This window comes from Grammomys surdaster, unplaced genomic scaffold, assembly GCF_004785775.1.
Source record: "Grammomys surdaster isolate TR1022 unplaced genomic scaffold, NIH_TR_1.0 99, whole genome shotgun sequence".
NCBI lineage: Eukaryota > Metazoa > Chordata > Mammalia > Rodentia > Muridae > Grammomys > Grammomys surdaster.
The window spans coordinates 13694915-13718953 of record NW_021604578.1 but is presented as its reverse complement, the minus strand read 5'-3'; the positions used below and the strand labels follow the sequence as shown (position 1 = coordinate 13718953).

Below are 24039 nucleotides of genomic sequence, written 5' to 3'. Positions count from 1 at the left end.
CAATAGAAGCATTAGGTCTTTTTTTCTTTTTCTTGCTCTGTTCTCACAAAAAAAATGTCAGAGTCCATAGATCAGCATTTCAGGGTCAGAATGTTAGATGTTAAAGAAAGCTACGAATGAAGAATCATGTGGTAAATCAGAAAACAAGTTGTGAATTGTCTGACTCTTAAATAAAACTGAAAGAAAGGAATGGCATTTGGATTATGAAAGAGACAGAAAGGGGCCCCAAAGATTACAGCAAAGTCTGGAAAAAAAAAAAAAAAACGGCTGAGGCAAGGTGAAATGATACAGAGTCCCCCAGGATAAGGACCAGTTCTGCTTTGCTTTTTTTGGAATCAGCACCAGGCGCAAGTGTCTGGGATCAGTTATTAATGTATACTCAGGATGCCTCAGACAGAAAGGAATCAATAAGTTTGGTGTTAAAAAACATGTACTTGAGGTCCTTAACGGGTATCCTATTTTGCTGAAAAAAGGGGGTGGGAACTGCAGTAGAAAAATATTTATTAAGCAAGATTTGAAAGAACCAAGTGTTGAATATGTTCCTAAAGCTATGACCTCATTTTGCCAAAGAAGAAGCAAGAAGCATCAGGGTTTCCGTTGAGTTCTCAACGGCTGTCAGGCAACACGGCAGCCACTTTTTGCCCTAGGCACAGTCAGGCAAGCATAGGGCACGAGGAGTCAAGGATCACGGAAGAAGCTGAGGCCTCAACCCAAGGCTCAGGCCAGCAAGTGATGCGCATGCTCCGGCTGCCATCCCGCGCATGCTCCCTCTGTCATCTGTGCATGCTATAGTTGCCATCCTGCGCATGCGAACAGGGTTGCCCAGGCTCTGAGACAGGCGTCCTACACAGTGCCTAAGAAATGGAGGCCCGTGAGGAAGAGGCACCAGCTCTGGCACCCCCTCAGCCTGCAAAGCTGAGTGAAGTACTCTCTCTCAAAACTCAGGGGAACCAGTCAGGAGACATGGACTCCTATAACTTGACCATCCTTCATTTCAACGATGTTTATGATGTGGACTCGAGTACTGAAGAGCCTGTAGGAGGCGCTGCTAGGTGTGGGCCGCCATCTTTCTTGTCAGACTCTGGAGGGGGAATGGAGGGTGGCGACCTTGGAAACCTACAAAAAGGCTTGGAAGCGAGCAGGGAGGCTTTTGTGCTAACCCTTTGGGGCCACTGTTCAATCTCCCTTCTGGACTTAGGTAGTAACTCCAATGGTTTTGAGGGGGAGGGGGAACTGGGCCTAGTATTCTATCTGCACAATAGGGGATTAGAAACTTTAAGTGAGATCTATGGGCAGTACTCTCTTTTAATTCAAACTGAATTCAGCTTCAGCCACTTCACCTGATCATTGTATGATCCTGGCCTAAGACAATACTTCTTGACCCTGTTTCATTAGTTTTTAAGCAGAGTTGTTTTTCTTGCAGTTAAGTGAGGTAAATTATGTAAAGTATCTAAGGAAAGAAACTTGTATTAGTTTATTTTTCTTTTTAATGTACTATGAAAATTTAAGTTCTCAGTGAAACATCTGTAACTATTAATTGTCAGGTACCTAATTATTTTTCATCTATTTTGCCGAGATTTACAAAGTCATAACCCTACAGTAGGTAAGAAAGGAAGGGATTTAAAGAAAGGTAGGATGTGAATCAGTGGAGATGGGGACAGATTTAGGATTAGGGTTTGTAGGACCTCAGTTCCCATATAGTTTTAATTTTATTTTCTTGTTGGGTTTTGTTTTATGTGGGTTATATGTGGCAAATTGCTTAAACACCATGATGGACTTCATTTCTCCCTTTTTGTTTTAGGTTAGGAGGGTGGGCTCAATGCATGTTCTTGCTCTCAGTGATTCAAGGGTGCCAAGTTATTGGGTAATGTGGAAGTATAATGATGGGAAGGCAGGGCAGTGTGATGCCAGTGTAAAGCAGTAGTTGGATATTAACCCTGGTGTGCTGGAATATGCTGAATGCTTGTCTAGGAATTACAAAAGTCATATACATTACTGCAGGCTGTCAAAGAGGCATTTGTGATGTGCCCCAAGACGTGTTTGGGGAAAAGGTGCTTTTGAACAGAAGAGATTAAAAATCAGGAGGAGACATCAGTTGGAGGCTCTTTGTGTGAGTGTAGTTACAAGGTAGTAATGTAGGGGAATAAGAATCAAAAGAACAGTTGGATTTGGAAGACAAAATAGTGCTTAAGAAGTGGTTATTGTGTAGCATATGAGAGTCTGTGTATGTACTGTACATAAAGGGTAGAAGAGAGCATTGGAGAGTAGCTCGAAGAAGAGAAGTTACCTAGGGTTGGTCTGTTGCTTAATGCCAAAGATCAAGGGTTTTGAAATGATTTCTGAAGGTGTAGTTGGTTTGAGGAATCAATGTGATGTTGGAAAGGATGTTTTCTTTGAGATGCTTGATGTCTGTGTAGATAAAAGTGGCTATCAGATACTTGGGTGAATAACATCTCCCAGCTATTCCTTCATTTTCCAATTATTGTAGGCCCTCTCTAAATTTTTTTGTACATATATTGCTCTTCTGTATTTTTTGGGAAGAAATTCTTATTTTTCAAGTCCCGTGACTTCTTAGTAGAGTCCATTTGTTATTGTTACTGATCATTGGGGAAGATGTTTACTGTCTCCTCAAAAGTACAGGCTAGTTTCTCTTTTCTATATACCCATGCTTACAATCTGCACATATACTTTGATTGACAAGTGTTTAGTCTAAGACACCATGGCATCCATAATTGATCCTGTGTGCAAAAGATCATGCCAGAAGTTTCCAAGACTTCTGTGGTGGTTACTTTCTAATGCCAGCTTGACTGAATTAAGCAACATTTGAGGACATTAGTGAAACAAACCCTTGGGTATCTGTGAGGCTGCTTCCAGAGAAGTTCAACTGAGAAGCAAGGTCCCACTCTGAGTATGAACAGCACTGTTCCATGGGCAGGATCCTTGAATGATAAAATGGGGTAAAAGAGACACCAAGCTGAGAAATGACATTTCCATATTTCTTGGTTGGCATCATTGACCAACTCACTCCTACTACCACTCCTTCTTGGCCTATGAACTGTATTTCTATACCTCCCCACCCTCCCCACTCCCCTTTAATTTTTTTCTTTAAAAAAAAAAAAACCAAATGTTTGGTCATATCAGTGAGGAAAGAAACACAGTTACATCAGAAAATAGAAGTGTCAATAGAAACTTTGTGTTTATTATTACTCTGAGACCCCACAACTGTGTATAGTGAACAGTGAAAATATAACGTCTCTGAATGAATGATCATGGTAAATAGCACTACAATCTGAACTGATAGAATGGTACTGAATGGTGACTTTCCAACATAATATAAAACATGATGGGACACAGTGGGAACACAGAGGGAGTGGCAAAGTGAATTCTCTTGGTTTTTGGTCTTGATTTATTTTATTTTTAATGACATTCAAGACTATTTTAGACTTACATAAAGATATGAAATATTGCAAAGACATCACATATGCTTCTCTTACATTTTACATTAGCATTGAGGGCATTTGTTGCAACTAATAAAGAGAAATGCATACATTATTAATCAACATCTATATTCCGTCTAGATACCCTTAGTATTTATGTGATATTCTTTTTGTGTTTCAGGATTCCATGTAGAAGACCACACTGCATTTGCTCTTTCTCATCCTTTAGACTGCTTTTGATTGTGGAAGTTTCTCTAGATAACCTTTGTTTCTAATCCTCTTGATATTTTAAAGGGATATCAGTTAGGTGTTTTTAAAATGTCCTTTATTTTAAATTTATATGTTTTTCTTATGGTTATACTGGAATAATCTATCTAACATCTGGAAGAAAACCACAAAAATAGAATTCCATTTTTAAATTACATTGTTTCAGGTCTGCATCTTGTTTACATTGCATAGTGCAGACATGGACTTTTGTGAAAATATTCCACTCTGAAGTACACTTCATTCATCCCTCTGTGTGCAATGAGATCATTTTGTGAGCTCACATTTAAGGAACAGGGGCTTACACTTCACCCCCTTCATGGCAAAGACACTTTATAAATCCTTTGAATTATTCCCTAGTGGAAGACATGTTTCAGCTCATTATTTACTTATATCAGTACTGCATTAGTTTTCTAAGACTGACTAGTGAACGTACTGTAAAATGGGTAGCTTAAATCAGTAAAAGAAAATGTTTGGAAGAGCTGCAAATTAAAGGGCTGGTAGAGTTGGTTCTTTTATGGGCCCTCTCTCCTAGTTTCTGTTGAGGGCAGCAATCCTTGGTAATACATATACATACATTACTCAGTTTCTGGATCTGCCTTCACATGGCCATTACTCCCCCCTCTTCCCTCTCCCTTCCTTTCCCCCTGCCATCCACACCACCCTTTCCCTTTTCTTGTCCCTAGCTTCTCACTGCTTCCTTCCCCCCAGCCCCTAACCCTTGCATTGCCTTATGAGGATGTAAGTCATTGAAGTAGGCTCCTTTCTATCATCTCATCTAACATAGCTTGATTACGTCATTTGCATTGAGCCTGTCTCCAAATAGGTACAGGCCCGGAAACAATTCAGCCTCATGTTGACCATTGAACACATGTGTCTGATGGCAGGATGGTATTTGGGAAATGTTTTTGTTGTTGTTTGTTTTTGTTTTTTAATGGATTGTGTAGCTTGACAAAGGCTCTTAGTGATTTTCCTGCAGCACTTCATCCTCCTATGTTTCTTTTCAAGCATACCACTAATATACTTATCAGCCACGTTAATGAGAATGCTAGTATCTTGGGTGAAGCTCAGTAGATTACAGAATTCTAATGTCATTGAAGTGCCAGTTACTCTCAGAGGCCAGATCAAAGGACACCAGTGAGTAGAGCGCATTAGTGACGTGGCTTTGGAGGAACAGTGTGTACCCATCTGATTTCTGGAACTACTATGGTGATGAAGGAAACAAAAACAAAACTGAAGTTACTGGTGAATGGTCTGTGATCGGCACCTCTGGGAACATTTTCATTTTAACTATTGTTCCTAGAAAAGAAGTTTCTTGAAGAAGAGATGCTGATGTAGAATGGCAACAACTCTAGGTCATATGGTTATAAGATTACAAACAGAACAGATTTGAAGATGTCATAATTTCTTTGTTCCTTAAATGTTACATTCTCAAGTTCAGTTGTCAACCTCTATGCTTACATCTTTGCATACTGGGACAGATGTGTACTTAGTGTGCATGTGGTTCAACAAATACTCATTTCTAAGATATGGCCTGTCTGGCATATAGTGTCCAGCAAAAAACAGGAGTTGTTGATATAACTCATCTAAAACACTCCAGGTACAACACTAGGCACTGTTCTGAGCAGCAACAGTATAGTAGAGATCAGAGACCTCATGGGAGGTTTCAGATGGAAAAACAGATAGTTAAAAAAAGGAATTATGTCATATGCTGGATGGCAACAAATGCTTTAGAGAAAGACGATACAGAATAAGGAGAATAAGAAGTGTCAAGTTGAAGTTAGGATGCTTGTCATTTTAAAACAAGCTATTGATATAAGACCTTATTTGGGCTGGTGAGATGGCTCAGTGGGTAAAAGTGCTTGCTGCCAAGCCTGGCAATCTGAGTTCATTCCTGAGAACCTTGATGATGGAAGAAGAGAATCAGAGCCTGCAAGTTGTCTCTTGACCTATACATGTACCCTATGGCACGGGCACCTCCATATGGACATAAAATAAATAAAATATAATAAAAATAAATAAGACCTCATGGTCAAGGGATATTTGAGGAGATACTTGAGTGAAATGAAATAGCATGAGTTATTTGACTGTCTACAGTGAAATTGTTGTAGGATGAAGTTGCAAGAGCAAAAATTCAGAGGTGAAAATCTACATAGTGGGTTTCATAAACACCAGAGAAAGGCAATAATGGCTAATAGGGCATGTGCTTGCTGCACAGGAATAGAAACAAGTCTCTAGGTTAAGGTGCAGATTAAAGAATAGGTAGAAAGTAATTAGACAGAATGCGTACTATGTGGGGCACATGCTTGTTAAGTTTTAAGGTTTGAACCCATTGCCTGTGTTGCAAATATAAATAGCAGTTCCCAAACCATAGTCCGAGCACCTTAGAGATTTCCATGAGATTCCTATATGTGAAAATAACAGCCCCAGCCATTTTCTTTGTTGTCTTGCTAGATGCCCATTGCTTTGTTCATTTTTATTTTGTTCTGAGGGTATAGAGTTTAATAAGTTAACTCATATGACTTGACATATCACATTGAAAACTATTTTTGGGAACTGTCTTACTGAAATTTAGAATAGTAGTAAAGCAAAATATTCACAATTATTCAGAAAATTTATTGAAATGTTTTCCTAGTTATTTATCTGTGCAAGGCCAGAGTTTTAAAAATATACTGTATACAAAGCAGACTATTCCAGTAATCGAATGAAACAGGAGATAGGATCTCACTGTTCTTTACTTAGCTAGACATGAGGTTTGCACAAATGTGCCATCTGTGTTTGCAAATATATTCTTTATAAAAATACATGTACTAGGTCTTTGTTGTTTTTTAGTTAGTAGGTGTGTATGTTAATTTCTTAGCTTCTAGGGGCACTGGAAAGGGGAGTCTTGAGATTGAAAATTTGAGAACTTCTATCTATATTGTACATTTTTGACATCAATCTCAAACTTTTATAATCTTTGTTTCTCTAAGACCTAGTAGTATGAAGCAGTTTGTAAATTCGTTTGGCTTTAACTACTTCATCTGTTCTATTTGTGGATCTATAATTCGGATCTAACCTCCTTTCTAGACCTATATTTCCATCTGCCTACTGAGGATACTCATTTTGATGTCTCCTTGAATAGGCCTACAATCAGCTTACCAGCTTCTCCCTCAAACTCTTTATTAGAACTCCGATTCCTCATTTGATTTTTATCTCAATAATTTATAAAATATTTATAATGAATAAAAGTCTAATTATGGTATATGTTTATAGATTTAAAGTCTAGTTTCCTTTATAATGTTATTTCTCAACTTAATTAAAACTGTATGGGCGTTTAGTCTACATGCGTGTCTGTGGATCATGTGCATGCCTTGTGCCCAAGAAGGGCAGAAGAGAGTGCTAGATCCTCCGGGCCCTGAGTTAGACTGTTGTGAGACACCGTGTGGGTGCTTTCAAAGAGCAGCCAGTGCTTTGACCACTGATCCATCTCTCCAGCTCATTTCTCTAATATGCATCCAAATTGTACAAAGGACTTGTTAGACACATGTTTTTGTATCTTATCTCAGTGTTTCAGATTATATAGGCATGGGATAGGACCTGAAAACAAATTTTTATAGGCAGTCCTTCTACTAGTCTGAAAAAGCAAAGTAATAAGCAAATGCTTTACCGTGTTAACATGAACACATCAGTTATCACGTCCACTGAAGTTCTTAAAACTTTTGTAGTTTTGCTCCTAAAGTTTTCCTTATTTGCTTACTGCATTCTTAAAACTCAGATTGAATCTTGTGACATCTACTTTCTTTCTAGATACATTTGTCATTGCACGGAATCCTTTGAACACATACACTGCTCAGTCTTTGTATTCATGTATTTTGTTGACTTGCGTAAGCATATGTATTACTTCCACGTTTTAACTTTTAAAAGCAAGTTATTGACTAGACTTACTGATCTTTACAATTTTTTTAAGTCTAGGGTTCTATATGGTTTTTAAATAATCAAAATATGAGCATTTCTAGCAATCTCCGGACCCCTCATTCCCAGCAGTGGGAAGAGGGACATTTGTCCTCCACTCCAATCCTACAGCGTCTACTCATTTATGTGAGGTTTTTTATTTTTTTACACATTTGAGATTCAGTCAAACTGTTGTATGTAGCGATAATTTGTTATTTTTCTTACTGAACTATGTTCTAATGTGTGAACTATACCATAATTTACTCATCTGTTCTAATGTTGAAGGATGTTAGGATGGTTTCTAATATTTGCTATTATGAAATCACTATTAGCATTCTTACATAACTCTTTTGGTAGCTAGAAGCAATCATTTTCTTGAGTACATGCCCAGAAGTGAAGTTTCTGTGTCATACAGACATATGTGTAACTTTACTAAGTGCTGCCAAACATTTTCTCAAAATAGTTGTACCATGAGCGGTATATGAAAATTTTGATTATTGTATTTTCTTGATGTTTTAGTATTATCTATTTTTATCATACTGGTAGGTGTATCATAACATACAATTGTAGGTTTAATTTGAATTTCTTGTAGAGTAATGATATGGAATATTTTAATATAATTATGGGCCAGTTGTACTTGTTCCTTAGTTGATTTTTTCTATTTTATTTTTAAATTTAATTTTTATTTCTTCTTTTAGTTATTTTGAGACAGAATCTCACTGAATTGCATAGGCTAGTCTCAGCCTTCCTTACTGCTTGCATTACAGGTGTATGCCACCATGACCAAGTCCATGGTATTTTTTCCCCAATTAAAAAACTGAATTGTTTTTGTGAAGTTGAGTTTAATGGTTTTTAATTATTTTAGATCCAATTCCATTGTTAAATATATGCTTTCCACATATTTAGTCAGTGGTTTTTTTTTCTAATGGTATATTTCAATCAGTAAAAGATTTTAATTTAAACTGTTTTATTTACTTTTTTTTTATTTAGTGATTTGAGCTTTTTTTCTGGTCTGTGTCAGAAACCATTGCTTCAAAGTCATGAAGATATCCTTGTATGATTTCTTCTAAATGATGTATTATTTTGTTTTTAAAATTATATCCGTGATTCATTTTTATGTTGTTTATGCATCGTGTGTTTTATTTGTCCATGTGAGCATGTGCACATGTGTATGTCTCCGTGTATGTGTGCATGTGCACTTGAGTCCATCTGTGTGTGGGAGGAGGCTGAGGATAACTTGAGATCGTTTTCTTCCTCCACTATGTGGGGTCCTGGAACTGATTTCTAATAGTGAGACTTGGCAGCAAGTACTTTTACCTACTGACCTATCTTATCAATCGTCAAATGTCAAACATGGTCTAAGGTTGGCGTCGTCATGCGGGAGGAGTTCTGAGTGCTTGTGAGAGACTCCAAGCAAACAAGACAAAACAGAGTCTTGTGACCCTCGTTTCTTCAAAAATGGAATTGTTCTTGGAATGTGCTTCATGCCCCTCCCAGGTGTAGCAGATACAAGTGAGTTTACTTTTGATTATGAATTATATTGTTATTTGTTTTTATGCCTCTATGGAAAACATGTTTTTGCCACTTGTGGCTTGTGTGTATGATTAAATACTTTATTCATGTGGTTCTTCTTAGCCCTCAGAGTATGAATTGTCTGATGCTCTGAATAAAGTAGGCTAATGCATGAGACTTTAGTCCAGCTCGTAGTTAGGCTCCATTCTTCTAGGTTCAACCACCTTTAGAGCAGTAAACACTTAACTTTCATGTATGATTGAGAAGCTATTCATCTTCTATGCTTGTATCATTTGTATAATTACACATATATTTAAATATTTCATTTAGTAGCACCATTTATATATATTTATATATAGTTTTCATTGACAAAGATGCCCTTTTTAGTACTGAACTTCAGGGATGTGTGTGTATTAATTAATCAAGTGACTGTGTATTTATGCATCTGTTCCTGGGTTATACTTCCCCACTAATCTAAGAAAATCATACACTATACTAGTCACCACAACTTTATCATAAATCTTCATGTTCAACAGTAGAAATCCTCTAATTGTTCTTCAGTATTTGTATCTTCACATAAATTTTATATGGAAATCCATGTGGTTAATTTATTACCTTAAAGTTTTCTAGACTAAAATGTTACATTCCTAGTTTGTATATAATTTCAAAATTATGACCAAATGTTGAAAATTTTCTGCATAATTTAAAAAAGAGAGTTGTAGTACATGACATTGAATAAATCCTGCTTGATCATGATGTTTTAATCTTTTTATATGCTACTTAATTCAGTTAGTTAAAATTTAGTTTAAGACTTATGTCTGTATGTTTGTACAGAATATTGATCTATAATTATGGTGTGAAGATAATGCTAACACTATATTAATTGGAAGATATTACTCTTTTTTCTCTTCTCTGAAAGAATTTGTGTAATAATAGTGTTATTTCTTTAAAAGTCTTTGAAAGAATGTCCCGGATTGAAGTTTTTGTTGAAAAGTTCTAAAGTACGGTTCAATCGTTTTTAGTAGTGATAAGAAAAGTCAAATTTTAAAAATATCTTCCTGTCAGTTTTGGTATGTTGCATTATTTTTCAAATTTATTATCAGAAGAGTACTTATATAGGATCTGTAGTGTTACTTTCTTTTTATTTTGCTATTTATAATGATATTTTTCTCAATCTTGCTAGGATATATCTACTTTGTAAATTTTTCAGTGAACAAAAATGTAGCTTGTTTGGTTTTACTTGTATTTTTTTTCCTTTCTGCTTTAACATTAGCTGACATTTGTTTTCTGACTTTCTGCAAGACAGAAGCTTGACTGTATCATACAAATATATGATTTTAAAGTAATATCACTGAGCCTTTTATTTTTATTTTAAAATTTTACTTATTGGAACTATCTTGATATGTAACTCTGACTGACACAGAACTTGTTATTTAGACTAAGCTGGCCTTGAACTTACAGAGATCTTCCTGCTTCTGCCTCTTGAGAACAGAGATTAAAGTCATGTGCCATCACAGCTTGATTAAAATTTTTTGAGGTTTTATTATTTTCATTTTATGTGTATGGGTGTTTTGCTTGGATGTATGTTTGTGTATCACATGTGTTTAGCACATGGACTGGAATTGGATTTACACATGGTTATTAACTGTTATGTGGGTGCTGGGAACTGAACCTGAGTCCTCTGAAAGAGCAGGCAGTGCTCTTAACTGCATTAGGCATCTTTCCAGCTCCCTTTTAATTTTAAAATTTATACATGAATATAATGAAATATATTTAACTCTCATTTTCTCCAACTCTACTTACCTACCAGTTTGTACCCTCCCAACTTTATCTTTCTAAAACATTTTTTCTCTTTGAGATGACTACTTTTTCTTTAATTGCATATACATAAAACTGATATCTATAAATATATGTGTATATATATATAAACACAATTACCAGTTACTTGCGTGTTTTCAGGGATGACCATTTGGTGTTGGATAGCAGTTTCAAAAGTGCTCAGTAAAATAATTGTTAACCCAACAGCCCAACATAAGATTATCAATGTTGACCAAGTTGACTTTATGTAAATCAGTAAATGCAATAAATGACATAATTGATCTTACTGATAAAAATCACATGTCATCTCAATAGATGCAGAAAAACCTTTGAAAAAATCCAACATGACTTCATGATAAAGTCCATAAAGAGCTGTACTAGGAGAAGCATATCTCAACATAATAAATGCTATATATGGGAAGCCAACAGCCAACATCATTGTAAGTGGAGAAGAACTTGCAACAATCCCACTAAAATCAGGAATGACACAGGGCTGTCCACTATTCCAACTCCTTTCCAACAGTGTGTTTGAAGAACTAGTTGGAGCAATAAGGAAAGAGAAGGAAATTAAAGGGATATAAATAGGAAAAGAAATCAAATGATTCCTATTTACAGAGGACATGATATTATACATAAAAGATCCTAAAAATTCTATCAGAAAACTAGAAATAATGAATGCAGCAACATGGTAGGAAACAGAATCAACTTGCACAAATCAATAGCTTTTCTATGCAACAGCAACAAATGTCAGAAATAATATCATAGATATACTTTCATTCATAATAGCCTCAAAGAAAATAACATTTTATAATAAACCCACCCAACAAGATGACAGACTGCTGCAATGAAAACCTTAAAGCTCCAAGGAGAGAGATAAAGACACTTGAACATAGAAAGACATCTCAGATGCTTGTGGATCGGTAAGACTTAACATTGTGAAAATGACCATTCTACCAAAAGCCATTTACAGATTCAATACAATCCCAATTACAATTTCCATCTCACTCTTCATAGAAATAGAAAAACCTGTCTTAAAATTAATATGGGACCACGAAAGACCCTGTTTAGTCAATAAGATCCTGTGTGAAAAGAACTATGGTCAATGGATCACCATTCTGGATCTCAAGATACATTATGGAGCCATAATAAAAATAATGTGATACTGGTGTAAAAACCAGAAAGCATTTCCTCTAAAATCAGGAGTGAGAGGTTGATTTGCATAACAGTCCTGTCTCAGCACTACTTTCCAATTTCTGTCTCTTACATTCTCTCCACCACCTCTCCTGTGATGTTTCCTAAGCCTTGAGGGAAATGACTCATACAGATATTCCATCTATGGCTGAACACTCACAGTGTTTGTGAATAGGGTTGTTTGTCTTATTTCTTAGTAGATTAGTGCCTGATATAGACAAAAGCTACTACATTTTGTGAGCTGACTTCGAATCCTCATACTATAATCAAAATACTTGTCAGATCTAAGAGTATTTTGTTAGAGTCTTTAGATAGGCTTTTGACTATAGGATCATGTCTTCCAAGCATAGGGCTAATTGAATTTTTTTTCCTGTTTATCTTGTCTTATGACTCTAGCTAAGAATTCAAGCACTATATTGAACAAGAGTGGAGAAAGTACACATTCTGAAGTTTAGAACTAATACTTTCAGTTTTTATCCATTCAGTATAATGTTGGCTATAGGTTTGATATATGTAGCCATTATCTGTCTATTTTTAAATTCCTTAGAGCTTTTGTTATGAGAAGTGTTGATTTTGTTAATGGTGGGTCCTTTTCTTCTTGTGCATTCTGAACATATCATTTTGGTTCGTGATTTCATTTCTGTGTTTGTTACATTAACTGTTCTTGCATCACTGGTATGAAAGCAGTTTGATGATGGTATATATAATCTCTTTAATGTGCTGTTGAATTAGCCTTGCAAGTAACTTATTGCCTGGTTTTTATAGGTGATACTGGCTTTGGAGAATGAAGCTTATAAGCATTCACTTTTTATTTTGCAGAAGCACTTGAGGAGCCCTTGGTGTTCTTTAAATGTCAGATAGAATTCATCAGTCTATCCACCCAGTCCTGGGGCTGTCTTTTTATTCCTTTAAGATAAACTTCATTACTGTTTGAGTCTCACTGCTCAATATAAGTTTGACTGTTCTGCTTCCATTTGGTTGATTTTTGTAGGTCATGTATATCTAAATTTTTATACATCTCTTCTAGGTTTCTCAATTTATTTGAGTATGTGTCAACACAGTCCCTAATGATGTCTGTATTTCAGTGGTATCTGTTATAATAAAATCTCTGATTTTGTTAATTGATCCCATTGTGATCTCATCTCACACATCTCTTTAATCTCTGATTTTATTAATTTAGATCATTTATACTGTTTTCACTAGAGGCTTGTCTTTTTATTTTTAAAGAACCAAATTTGTCTTACCAATCTTTGGTATTCTTAATCCCTCCAATGACCCTTTGGTCATTCCAAAGCATGCCATTCAGTGTATAGTGGTTTTTCCATTATCTTGCTATTGATTTCTAATTAGATCGCATTGTGGTCTGATCTGATTTGTGTTTGGTAAGACTTGCTTTATGGCATAAAGTGGTACTCTTTTTGAGAGAGTTTCATGAGCTGCTGATAAAAATCTGAAATGGTTGGAAGATTCTATAGATGCCTGTTGTGTCTTTTGATTTGGATTGCTGTTTTAGCTCTGAAGCTTTTAATTTTATTTTCAACACATAACATATGTGTTGCATTCATGTTTTCACATGTTTATGATGTATGCACTCATGCATGCCAAAGGTAGAGTTAGTGTCATTTTCTGGTCACCACCTTATTTTTTGATACAGGGTCTCTCACTAGACACTGAGCTGACCTTTCTTCCAGACTGGTTGTCCAGCAACCCCCAAGACCACCCTGTTTCTGTATTTTCTGGGGTTACAGATGCGCATGGCCTGGCTTCCAGTGGGTGCTAGGCAACCAGACTGAAGTCGTTATGCTCATACGTCATGCTCGCTGGCTATCTCCTTGTCCTCTTTATTTAATTGTGTCTAGGTGATCCATTGATGAGAGTGGATGTTGATTGCACTGTCTGGATCTGTCCATTAATATCCAGTAGTGCTTATTTTATAAAATTGGGTATATCAACAATCATAGCATATTATTTATAATTGTTACATATTCTTGATGCACTGTTTTATTGACTAATAAATAGTGACCTTATTTATTCCTGTTGACTAACTTAGGCTTACAGTCTGCTTTGCCTGATCAAATGGTGCTACTCTTAGTTGCTTTTAGATTCCATTTATTGGACTTTCATCTTCCAGCCTTTCATTTTCATTCTGTCTTTATGTTTTGCCTGTGAAATGCATTTCTTGTGGATAAGAAATGATTGTATAACTTTAAATTCATTTGTCGAGTCTGAATCTTAACTGGGGAGTTAAGACTGTTTACATTTAATATTGGTAACTTTTCCATTCATCTTAGAAATATGGTAATTTATTGTTAATAATTTTAATCTTTCCTTTTATTGTTTATTTACCTTCCCCCTTAATGTGATTTATTCTGCCCCATTTATTCACGGCTGTATGTATCTTTCTTCCTCTTACCATGTCTAGGATTTCTTTGGAAATGCTGTGCAGTCCAGGCTTGGGTGTCATGAATTACTTCAGTTTATGTTTATTGTGGAAGTTCTTAATTTATCCTTCAGTATTAAAGGGTGACTTTGATAAAATAACCACGGTGGTTAGTTCGTCTTATTTCAGGGTTTGAAATACTACTGCCCATGTTTTCTTGGCCATTAGGGTTTCTTTTGGTGGTTTGTTGTTATTCTAATTGGCTTGTGTATTTTTTAAGCAACCCGTCACTTCTGTTTTAAGCTTTTAATATCATTTCTTTGTTCTGTACTCTTGGCACTTAGGTATCATAGCATGCGGAAAGCTTCTGTTCCACTCCTGCCTGTTTTCCTTGTGGACTTGAACGTCCATTTGATTACCTAGAGTTGGAAAAGGTTCTACTCTGATTTCATTGAGTAAGTTTCTTGTGCCTTTACTCTCTGTTTTGATGACCATTTCTAGCATCACATATTTGTAGGTTTGATCTCCATGTCCTGTCTAAGAAGTGTGCGTATATTTCTTCTGAATGTAAGAAAATTTAACCTTATCCTCAGTCCAGATATCTATATTTGTTCCATGTCTTTGTTGAATTTCTTACGCAAGTTGTTGAGTATCTCATCCAACTTGATGTTCTCAACTCCTTTTTTAAAAAAAATAGCCTTGTTCACTGTATTAGTTTAATTAAATCTTCACTGAAGTCAGTTGTCATTTTTAAAACTAGAATTTTGAATTCTTTGGCTTATTAGTCATTATTCTATGTTTGAATTCAGTTAATTGAAGAGCTGTGAACTTTTGGAAGAGCCATGTTTCAATTTTCTTTTTTTTTTGTGGTTTTACATGGTAATTTGTTCATCTTTTGGAATGACTATCTCTTCCAATTTCATTTGAAGTTCTCCTTTACTGGTGGCTTTCTCTAGGGATTAGTTTTCAGTACCACTCAGGAGAAAACCAACTGCCATAACAATAATGCTGAAACAAAGTAGATATAGAAACAGAACTAATTAAAACCAACGTCTGCACCATCAATAACCACAGAAAATAAAATTTCAAGATTAATATAAAATAAACTATGACATTAGCATTAGTTAGGTCAAAATGAATGAAATAAAGCTGGGACAAGATAAATGAAAAGGAAAAATGTTAAGTAAAAAAGGAAAGAAAAAGAGAATATTGTGACATGAAAAGAACAAGTGGCAAAACTGGAAAGGAAATCAATATAAATTAGGTAAGACAAAGGAGTAAAACAAAATATGGAGGAGGGAGGGAGGGAAGGAGGGAGGGAGGGAGAGAGGGAGAGAGAGAGAGAGAGAGAGAGAGAGAGAATATATGAATGAATCAAGGGAGCACAGCAGAATGGAAAACACTGTAGGGGCTGAGTGGATTTGCCTAACATCGGGACATTAGTTTCAAGGCCACAAAGAAGCATTATCTTATATTAAACTTCATGCAATAAATTTATATAAAACAACCTAGTTTAGCATTATATACATCATTCTTTTATCTTTTTAAAAATTATTCTTTTTTTATTTATTCACTTTATATCCTGCTCACTGCCCCCTTGCCCCTCCCACAGTCCTCTTGCCGTCTCCCCTTTCTTTCTCCTCTGAGTGGGTAGGATCCCCCTTGGGCACCCCCCTCCACCTTGGCACTTCAAGTGTCTGCTGGGCTAGGCACTTCCTCACCCACAGAGGTCAGACAAGGCAGCCCAGCTAGAAGAACATATCCCACTTAAACGCAACAGCTTTTGGGATAGTCCCTGCTCCGGTTGTTCCGGACCCACATGAAGGCCAAGCTGCACATCTGCTACATATGAGCGGGGAGGCCTAGGTCCAGCCTGCATACACATCTTTCTCGATGCTCTCAGGGGGCATAAATTGTATTTATGAATATGCATTTTGTGGAATAGTTTCAATATTCTGACAAGTTTTAAAGTGTTTTCTTTAAAATAATTTCCCATTATATATTTGAGGATTTCTTTTGAGGCATAAGACTTTTAATTTAAATGTATGTTTTTTTTTTTTTTGGAGTGGGGAGCCCAGCTTGTCTTTTTCAGAATGCAAATGTGCTACTGAGATATCTTGGCTATGAGAAATAATCTTATTATTCATGTTGCTATTTGAGACATTGCCCTTGTATTTCCTAGGCATTCAGTGATAACACAGGCCATTGTTCTCGTAGGTTTGCCACAGCTGTGAAAAGATTCAGCATCCTGAATCCACTCTTGATTTTCAGTGGTGACTGCTTAAATCCTTCCATCTTAAGTACGATAACAAAAGGAAAGCATATGATCTCTATATTAAATGAATTGGGAGTACATTTTGCAGTTTTTGGTAAGTAATACATTTTTAGTATTTGAAGTTTTAAAAGCAATTTATATAAAACTAGGTAATTTGATGCCAAACAATAACAGTTAAATAATCCTATTCATCAGCTTATAGGTACTCAGAAGCAATAAACAGGATTGCACAATGAACTTGAACACTTGTACTCAACCAAAATTTGACTTTCTATTGTGATTTTTAGTTATGCCTGTCTGAATGTGAGACGTGTCACTAGAGGAAAGAAAGAAAAAGAGAGAGAGAGAGAGAGAGAGAGAGAGAGAGAGAGAGAGAGAAAGAGGCTGATGTTCTTAGTGGTTCACTCCTTTAAACCCAGCCCTTAGTAGGTTGAAGCAGAAGGATGACTATTAGTCTGAGGCCAGTTTGGGCTACATAGTGAGTTTCTAGCTGTCCTGAGTTGTTGAGTCAGTTCCTATCTCCCTCCGTCCCCTAGAAACCTCCAAACTAAAATCAATGATATATCAACAAAATAAAGTGACTGGGCTCTTAGTTGTTTTTTGATAGAAAATTGGGAAAATAGTGATGCATCTTCACGAAGCTTCTCTCAAGGCTGAACATAGTAGCTGTGCACACCAGACCCACAGGAAGCATTTCAGCTGTTTCTTTCTTAAGATGGCGTCACTTTGATAATATTTTGAGCATTAGTTGCTCACGTTGAAGTAATTGGAGGCTGAGGTTTACAGGCTTCTGTCTGTTTATGTAACTACCATCCCATTTAGGGGATATGCTGCAGCTGGCAGTGGTTCTCTGTGGACGTTTGGATGGTAGAAGAGATGTGAGGTTTTCTAGATTTTATACAGTGAATGAATGAAGTGATCAATTCTCAGCTTTTGAGCATCTCCCTGTCCCTGGTGTGTCACACTGTTAATATTTTACTTTAAAAAGTGAAAAGTACATTGTGAACATTTCCTCATGTCTTTTTATTATGGTAAAATAAAGATAATAAAATTTATATTTTTACCATTTAAATGTACAGTTCAGGATCACTAAGTTCATTCACATTGCTGTGAATGTGATTTTATTTTTGTTACATTGGTAGTTGCAAAGTGTTCCATTTATTGGATATTAGTTTATTTAACAAATTTACTATTATATATTTAGGTGATTTCTATTATTATAATTATTATTACTAATAATTTTTTACAATAAAACTGGATGTGTGGAGAGGTTGTTGACCAGGGATATTAGGACATTTTAGGTCTTAGTGATATTTATTGTAAGAATGGATAGCATAGCAAGGCCAGCTGGTAAAAGAACAAATCACATAGCACATAGGACATCAGCACTCATGTTGTCCTCTCGTAGAGTCATACTTAGCTTGCTTCTTTATACAACCTAGGGCCCAGGGAATGGTGCTTCCTATAGTGGGCTAGACCCTGTCATATTAACTAACAACCAAGTTAGTTCTCCACAGTCTGCCTCCCAGCCAATCTGATCTCTGCAATCCTTCATTGAGACTTTCAGACTCTCTTCTTTGGCGACATTAGGCTGTGACAAAGTGACAGTGAGATCTAAGTAAGACATCATCATTTAGCTTCATATTTAGCAATATTTCTTTCCAGTTTCTTTTGTGCACATTTTCTCAAGTAGACAAGAACACGTTGTAACTATACCACTTTGTGGTTTTTCTTGATCATTCTATAAATCATTTCCCTGAGAATGTAAGTTTTATTCTCCTACAAAATAGATGACACATTTATGGAGGAATTAAGGGACAGTGTAATAAAAAGGCTTAAAGATACAGAGGAAAGAAGAAAACATGTAAGGGGGGGGGATAAGAAAGCTTTGAGCACTTAAAAAGGGAAGACTTTAGCCCGAGGTGTGCTGTAAACTTCATTTAGACACTGACATTTTAAGACTATGAAAACAAGAATATAAAATAACTTTTTTCAATTTCTTTAAAAATGTGATTATAGAAAATATTAAAGCTGCATGTGCTGCTGTATACTATTTCTACTAACATTATTATTGAGCATAATGTCATGAGGCCTGAAAAGGGAAGGGAGGAATTGCATGGGAAGGTCAGCTGGTGAGATACATGAATGGTTTTCAATATAGCACGCAGTCAGTCTACAGTGACCTCGAAGGAAGGGGACATTAGAGTACTAAATACCTTGACCTTATTCTGTATTCCAAACAGTTCTCTCACTTCTACCTGTATCCACAGTTGTTTAGTCCAATAGGAAGCAAGCAGAAGGAGCTAGTTAATGGAGTCCATTGAACTTGGAATATCCAGAACCAGAGCAGAATAGAGAAGGAGAGTGGAGCTGGGGAGGAGCCTACCAGATCAGTGCATTAAGATGTCCTGTCATAAAATTAATATTTATAAACATGTGTTCAGGTGGTAAAGTCATAAGGTTTAGTGACCAAAACATTTCACTGTGGAGCAAAGTGTTTCTTTTCTGTTCTTGGCCCTTTCTGTTTTGTTTCTACACTACTCAATACTATACATTTTCTGGTTCTGTCCAAGACTATTTTGTATGTCTAATGACAAACATGAAGGCCAGTCATTGTTATTTTAAGTTTTTGTTTCATCACCATCTCAGCTACACCCTGAAAAAAAATCAGTTTATTTTGTTGAAATGGAGCAAGTTGAAATTATACACTTAGGAACACACGCACATGTGTGCATGCACACACACACACACACCAATAAAAAAAGAGGCCATGAATTTGAAAGCGATCAAGTGGAAAGTATGTCAGAGGATTGGGAAGGAGGAAAGGCAAGGGAGAGATGGTAGAAGTGTAATCTCAACAGATAAACTTATAGTACTAGTTTTTGTCTGTTGTGAGACAGCTGTTCCTGGGCTTGTAAGTCTTGCTCCTCTTAAGAATCTTCCTTTTGATTGATAAACACCTGTAACAGACATGCCAAGTTTCAACACACTAACACAACTAGAAAGTATACAGTCAGTGCAACTTACAATAAATACTGTAGAAGAGCCAAAAGTAATTTTAACTTGACAATTAAAAGAGCCTTATCACATGCACTAACACTTGTTTGAAATCCAGATCCTGTCCCAACTTTATCTCTTGCTATCATAACATCATAGAGAACTGCAGCTAACTTCCAAATATGTCTCTGAAAATGTCCAGATCCATCCTTCCAAATGAAGACTGTTATTTCCAATATTGGATTTATTTCTAGACCAGTCCATGATTGAGTCCGAATAACTGGTCACCTTTAAGAAAAATACAAGAGTCATTATGACTTTTCTTTTTGATTCTCTGTACCACAGGGTCTAAAAACTTGAGGCAAGGCAGCTTGTCCCATCTGGGATATAGTCAAGCAAAGGTGGGTCAGGAACGTAAGTCCAATACAGCTTCCCAGTCACCATTGTCAGGGTACTCAGTAAGCTCACAAGTCAGCATCATTCTTTGTCTCAGCAACAGCATGTCTCACCAATCATTCTGGCAGTCACCATGCTCCTTCAGTATACTGCAGAAAAAACACAAACATACCCTCTTCCCCATATTAGATACCTGGTTGGGATCATGTCTTGTGTCAGTAAGTGTATCCTTCCTTTTCACCTAGGCATAAGTATGCCTCATTTTAGGGTGCCATTGACATTCAGCAGAAAGTTCCTTGGCATCCAGTTTTTTTTTAAAAAAAAATTATATAAAAAGAGCATGATTTAAATAAATTTGTGGTGTATGGGGATATACCTCCCCCTTTTTTTATTTTATGAAGACATTGTTTTAAAGTTCCATGGGCCCCTTCCACAATACCTTGTCCTTGAGGATTATAAGGAATCCCTGCAATAAATTGTTGACAAAAAGTCTCAGCTGCTCTTCAGGCATGAAAATGACTTTGGGCTTGGACAGGGAAGTAGGCTCAGATATTTAGGTCATCCTGATAAGCCCTTAGAAATAGTGACATGGGAGTGATCACGGGACTTTGTTTATTGTCCTACTTGTTCTTTGACTATTTGCATCTATTGTGATGCTAGTTTCTCAATCTAGAAATGACCTTAATACTTGCGTGTAATTTAAACAGTATAAAAGCAAAAAAGGAGGAGGAGGAGGGATGGGATGGGGGTTAATGGGGGGAGGGAGGAAATAGAAAAAGGGGATAACATCTAAAATGTAAATAAATAAAATATTGAAAAAAAAAAGAATCTTCTTTTTGTTGGACATGGAGAACACCAGAGAACATGGCTCTCTGAGTCAACTAACCAAGATATATCTGAGCTCACAGAGACTGAAGCAGCAAGCACAGGGTCTACATGGGTCTGCACCAGGTCCTCTGAGTATACGTTACAGCTATTAGCTTAGTGCTTTTATGGGACTCCAGAGTCTGAGAAGAGTGGGTCTCTGACGCTTGTGCATGCTCTTGAGACTTTTCCTCCTCCTCTTGGGTTTCCATGTCCATCCTCAATATGATGGTTTTGATTTATTGAGTCACGTTTGGTTGTTTTCATTTGAAGTCTCTTCCTTTTGAATGAGAGACAGAAAAGGAATAGATCAGGTGGGGAGGGTTGGAGAGGTAGGGAGGACCTTGGAGGTTTAGAGGGAGGGAAAACTATAATCAGGATATATTGTACAAGAAAAGAAACTATTTTCAATAAAAGGGAAAATCAGAGAATCTTTCTTCTGTCTGTGGTGTACCAGTGCGACTCAGGATAAACAGATGATGGGGAGTTGGGGTTGGGACTGTTTTATGGGCTGTGAGTAACTAGGAAACTGAGTCTTCCTCTGGTGAATTAAAAGCACGTATCTCAGCGTGTGTCAGTGGTATGATGTGCTTTGTCTGTTCTTGTATCAGGCCGTTGAGAGCTGGCTTGCTCTTGCTCTTCTTTGTTCCGGCTGGGTGTACTTCTGGCTCTTAGTGTCTGTGGTTAGGCACAGGAAGAGGGATTTGTACTTCCCAGGTATGAATGGAAGTGATCATATATTTAGGAGTCTGGTCAGCTTATAAGAAATACCTTTTTAAAAGAAACTGCCAGGCACTGGAGAGATGGCTTAGCTGCTATATATGTTTTGCACAAACATAAAAACTAGTGTTCAAATCTCAGCGCCCACATAGCAAGCTTGTAACCCCAGCTCAGATATCACTCGACCTCTTCTGGACTTCATGATACAAACATGCATATATGCATACAGAAATAAAATTGAAAAACACACATAAATAAAAGTAAGCAAAACAGGAAATAAAGAAGCAAAAGCAGCTTTTCATCTTTTAAAAATGTGGCTGATGTCATTGTCATGATTTTCATTTATAGCCTTGGTATGTGAATTCCTGATGGCTAACTTTGTATCTCTACTGCTCCTCTGGTCTATATCTGCTGACATATTGGTCTTCAGCTGCATTAGAAGTCTAATGTACAAATTAAATATAAAGCAATTGAATGCTAAATCTGATCTTCCTTAGTTTTAGTGTTCTTGTCACTAAAAACTGTTTCTGTAGTGCATATTTTAAATAAAAATTACTATATGTATTTTATTTACTTTTGAAATTAGTATTTAAATTGGTGTCATAATTACTTGCAAACATGAGTATAATATGATGTCATAAGTACATATAAATATACAGTGTGGCATAAATATATAATGAAGAGTAAAGACTTACAATCAACTGACACAGTCTTTATTTCATGCAGTACTTTAGTGAATTTGAGATGTCCCATTAGTCATTTTGAGCTGTCACATTGCTGTGGACTAGTGTAAACATGTGGCACAGCTCATGTTCAGCTGGAACTTGGTACTCTCTCTCTTTCCCTCTCCCTATCCCCCTCTCCCTCTCTCCCCCTCCTTTTCTCTTTGCCTCCCTCCCTCCTTTCCTACCTCCTCCCCCTCCTCTTTCTTACTGTTCTCTATAATGAGTACTGAGAGCACATGGAGCTTCCTTGTCTTCACATCCTTGGCAGCCATTCTAATAGATGCGAGGATGCACTTCACCTATTATCTGTCTCTCCCCATTCTACAAGGACCCAAAGGCACTGTCTGTTTCGCATGTATTGTGTGTCTAAGACCAAGAACAGTGCCTGACACAGAGGGGTGCTCCACAGCATTTAGATCTGTACACGATGTCTTAGTTACTTTTCTTGGGGCTGTGACCAAACACTTGACAAGCAGCAATGTAAGGCATGGAGGACTGACCTTAGCTTGTGGTTGGAGAGGAGGTAGTCCATCATGGTAGAAAGGCAGCTCTGTGACAACTGAGATGCTTGTTTGCTTCTAGATGGATCAGGAAGCAGGGAGAGGGGACCCTCAGGACTCTGCCATTTCACCTCCATTCAGACAGACACCCAGCTCATGATCTGATGCAGTCACATTTAAGGTGTGTCTTCCCCTTAGTTAATTATTTCTAGAGACAGTCTTATGGACATGCCCAGAGCCATGTCTAAGCATCTCCTAAATGACTCCAAATGCAGTCAGGTTGGCCATAATGGCAGCAGTTTGCATGGTATTATTGTTATGATTACAAGATTTTAAAAATTGTTTTAATAAAACATATGATCTTTGTGTACAGGTTCACTATTCTTGCCTCCAAAATTCTTTAAGAATGGGGTAGCCTCTCTCATATGTAGTTTGCCAGGGTCTCTCAGTGAAGTTCAGAGGTCACTGGTATTGGCTAGTCCTTCTAGATTCATTTTTAAAATGTGCCTATGGAGTTAAAACTACCTTGAATACAGATTGAAGGAAATAATCCTTCTCCACTGAATAGTCTTTACTCCTTGGTCAAAACTCTGTGTAGTTATGTGAATCTTTCCATTCTGCTGCTGACTGATTTGAGTGGTTTACTTATCTGTTTCTTGCATTACTGACACCCTGTTGTGAACACTGTCGATTTTAGTTAAGTCTTCAAGATAGGTAACAGTCAGCCCTCATTTATTTTTCCTTTCCATCAGCACTGTGGTGTGTATTCTGGTTCTTCTCCATGTAAATGTTAGAATTAGTTTGCTGATACTCATGGAATGACTTTAAGTAGACATCTTGGTTAGGAGGGCATTGGATCTGTACAACAGTTGCAAAGAATTAACATGGAAAATACTGTGCTTTTTCGTCCACCAACACACGATATCTTTCTATTTAGTCCATTCCTTGATTTTTTCATAAAATTTGTATTCTCATTCTCTCTCTCTCTCTCTCTCTCTCTCTCCCTCCCTCCCTCCCTCCCTCCTCT

The 24039-nt window shown here is 36.8% G+C and overlaps 1 protein-coding gene across 1 annotated transcript in view; it reads left to right on the top strand.

Annotated features, from left to right (window-relative positions):
• Positions 1 to 824: 824 nt before the first annotated feature.
• LOC114634448 (snake venom 5'-nucleotidase-like) overlaps positions 825 to 24039 on the top strand; it is a 37491-nt gene continuing 14276 nt past the window's right edge. Inside the window, exons 1-2 of the mRNA XM_028783040.1 lie at positions 825 to 1052; positions 16753 to 16904. Of these exons, the coding sequence (XP_028638873.1) occupies positions 862 to 1052; positions 16753 to 16904 (343 nt within the window). The 5' untranslated portion in view covers positions 825 to 861. The remainder of the gene's footprint in view (positions 1053 to 16752; positions 16905 to 24039) is intronic.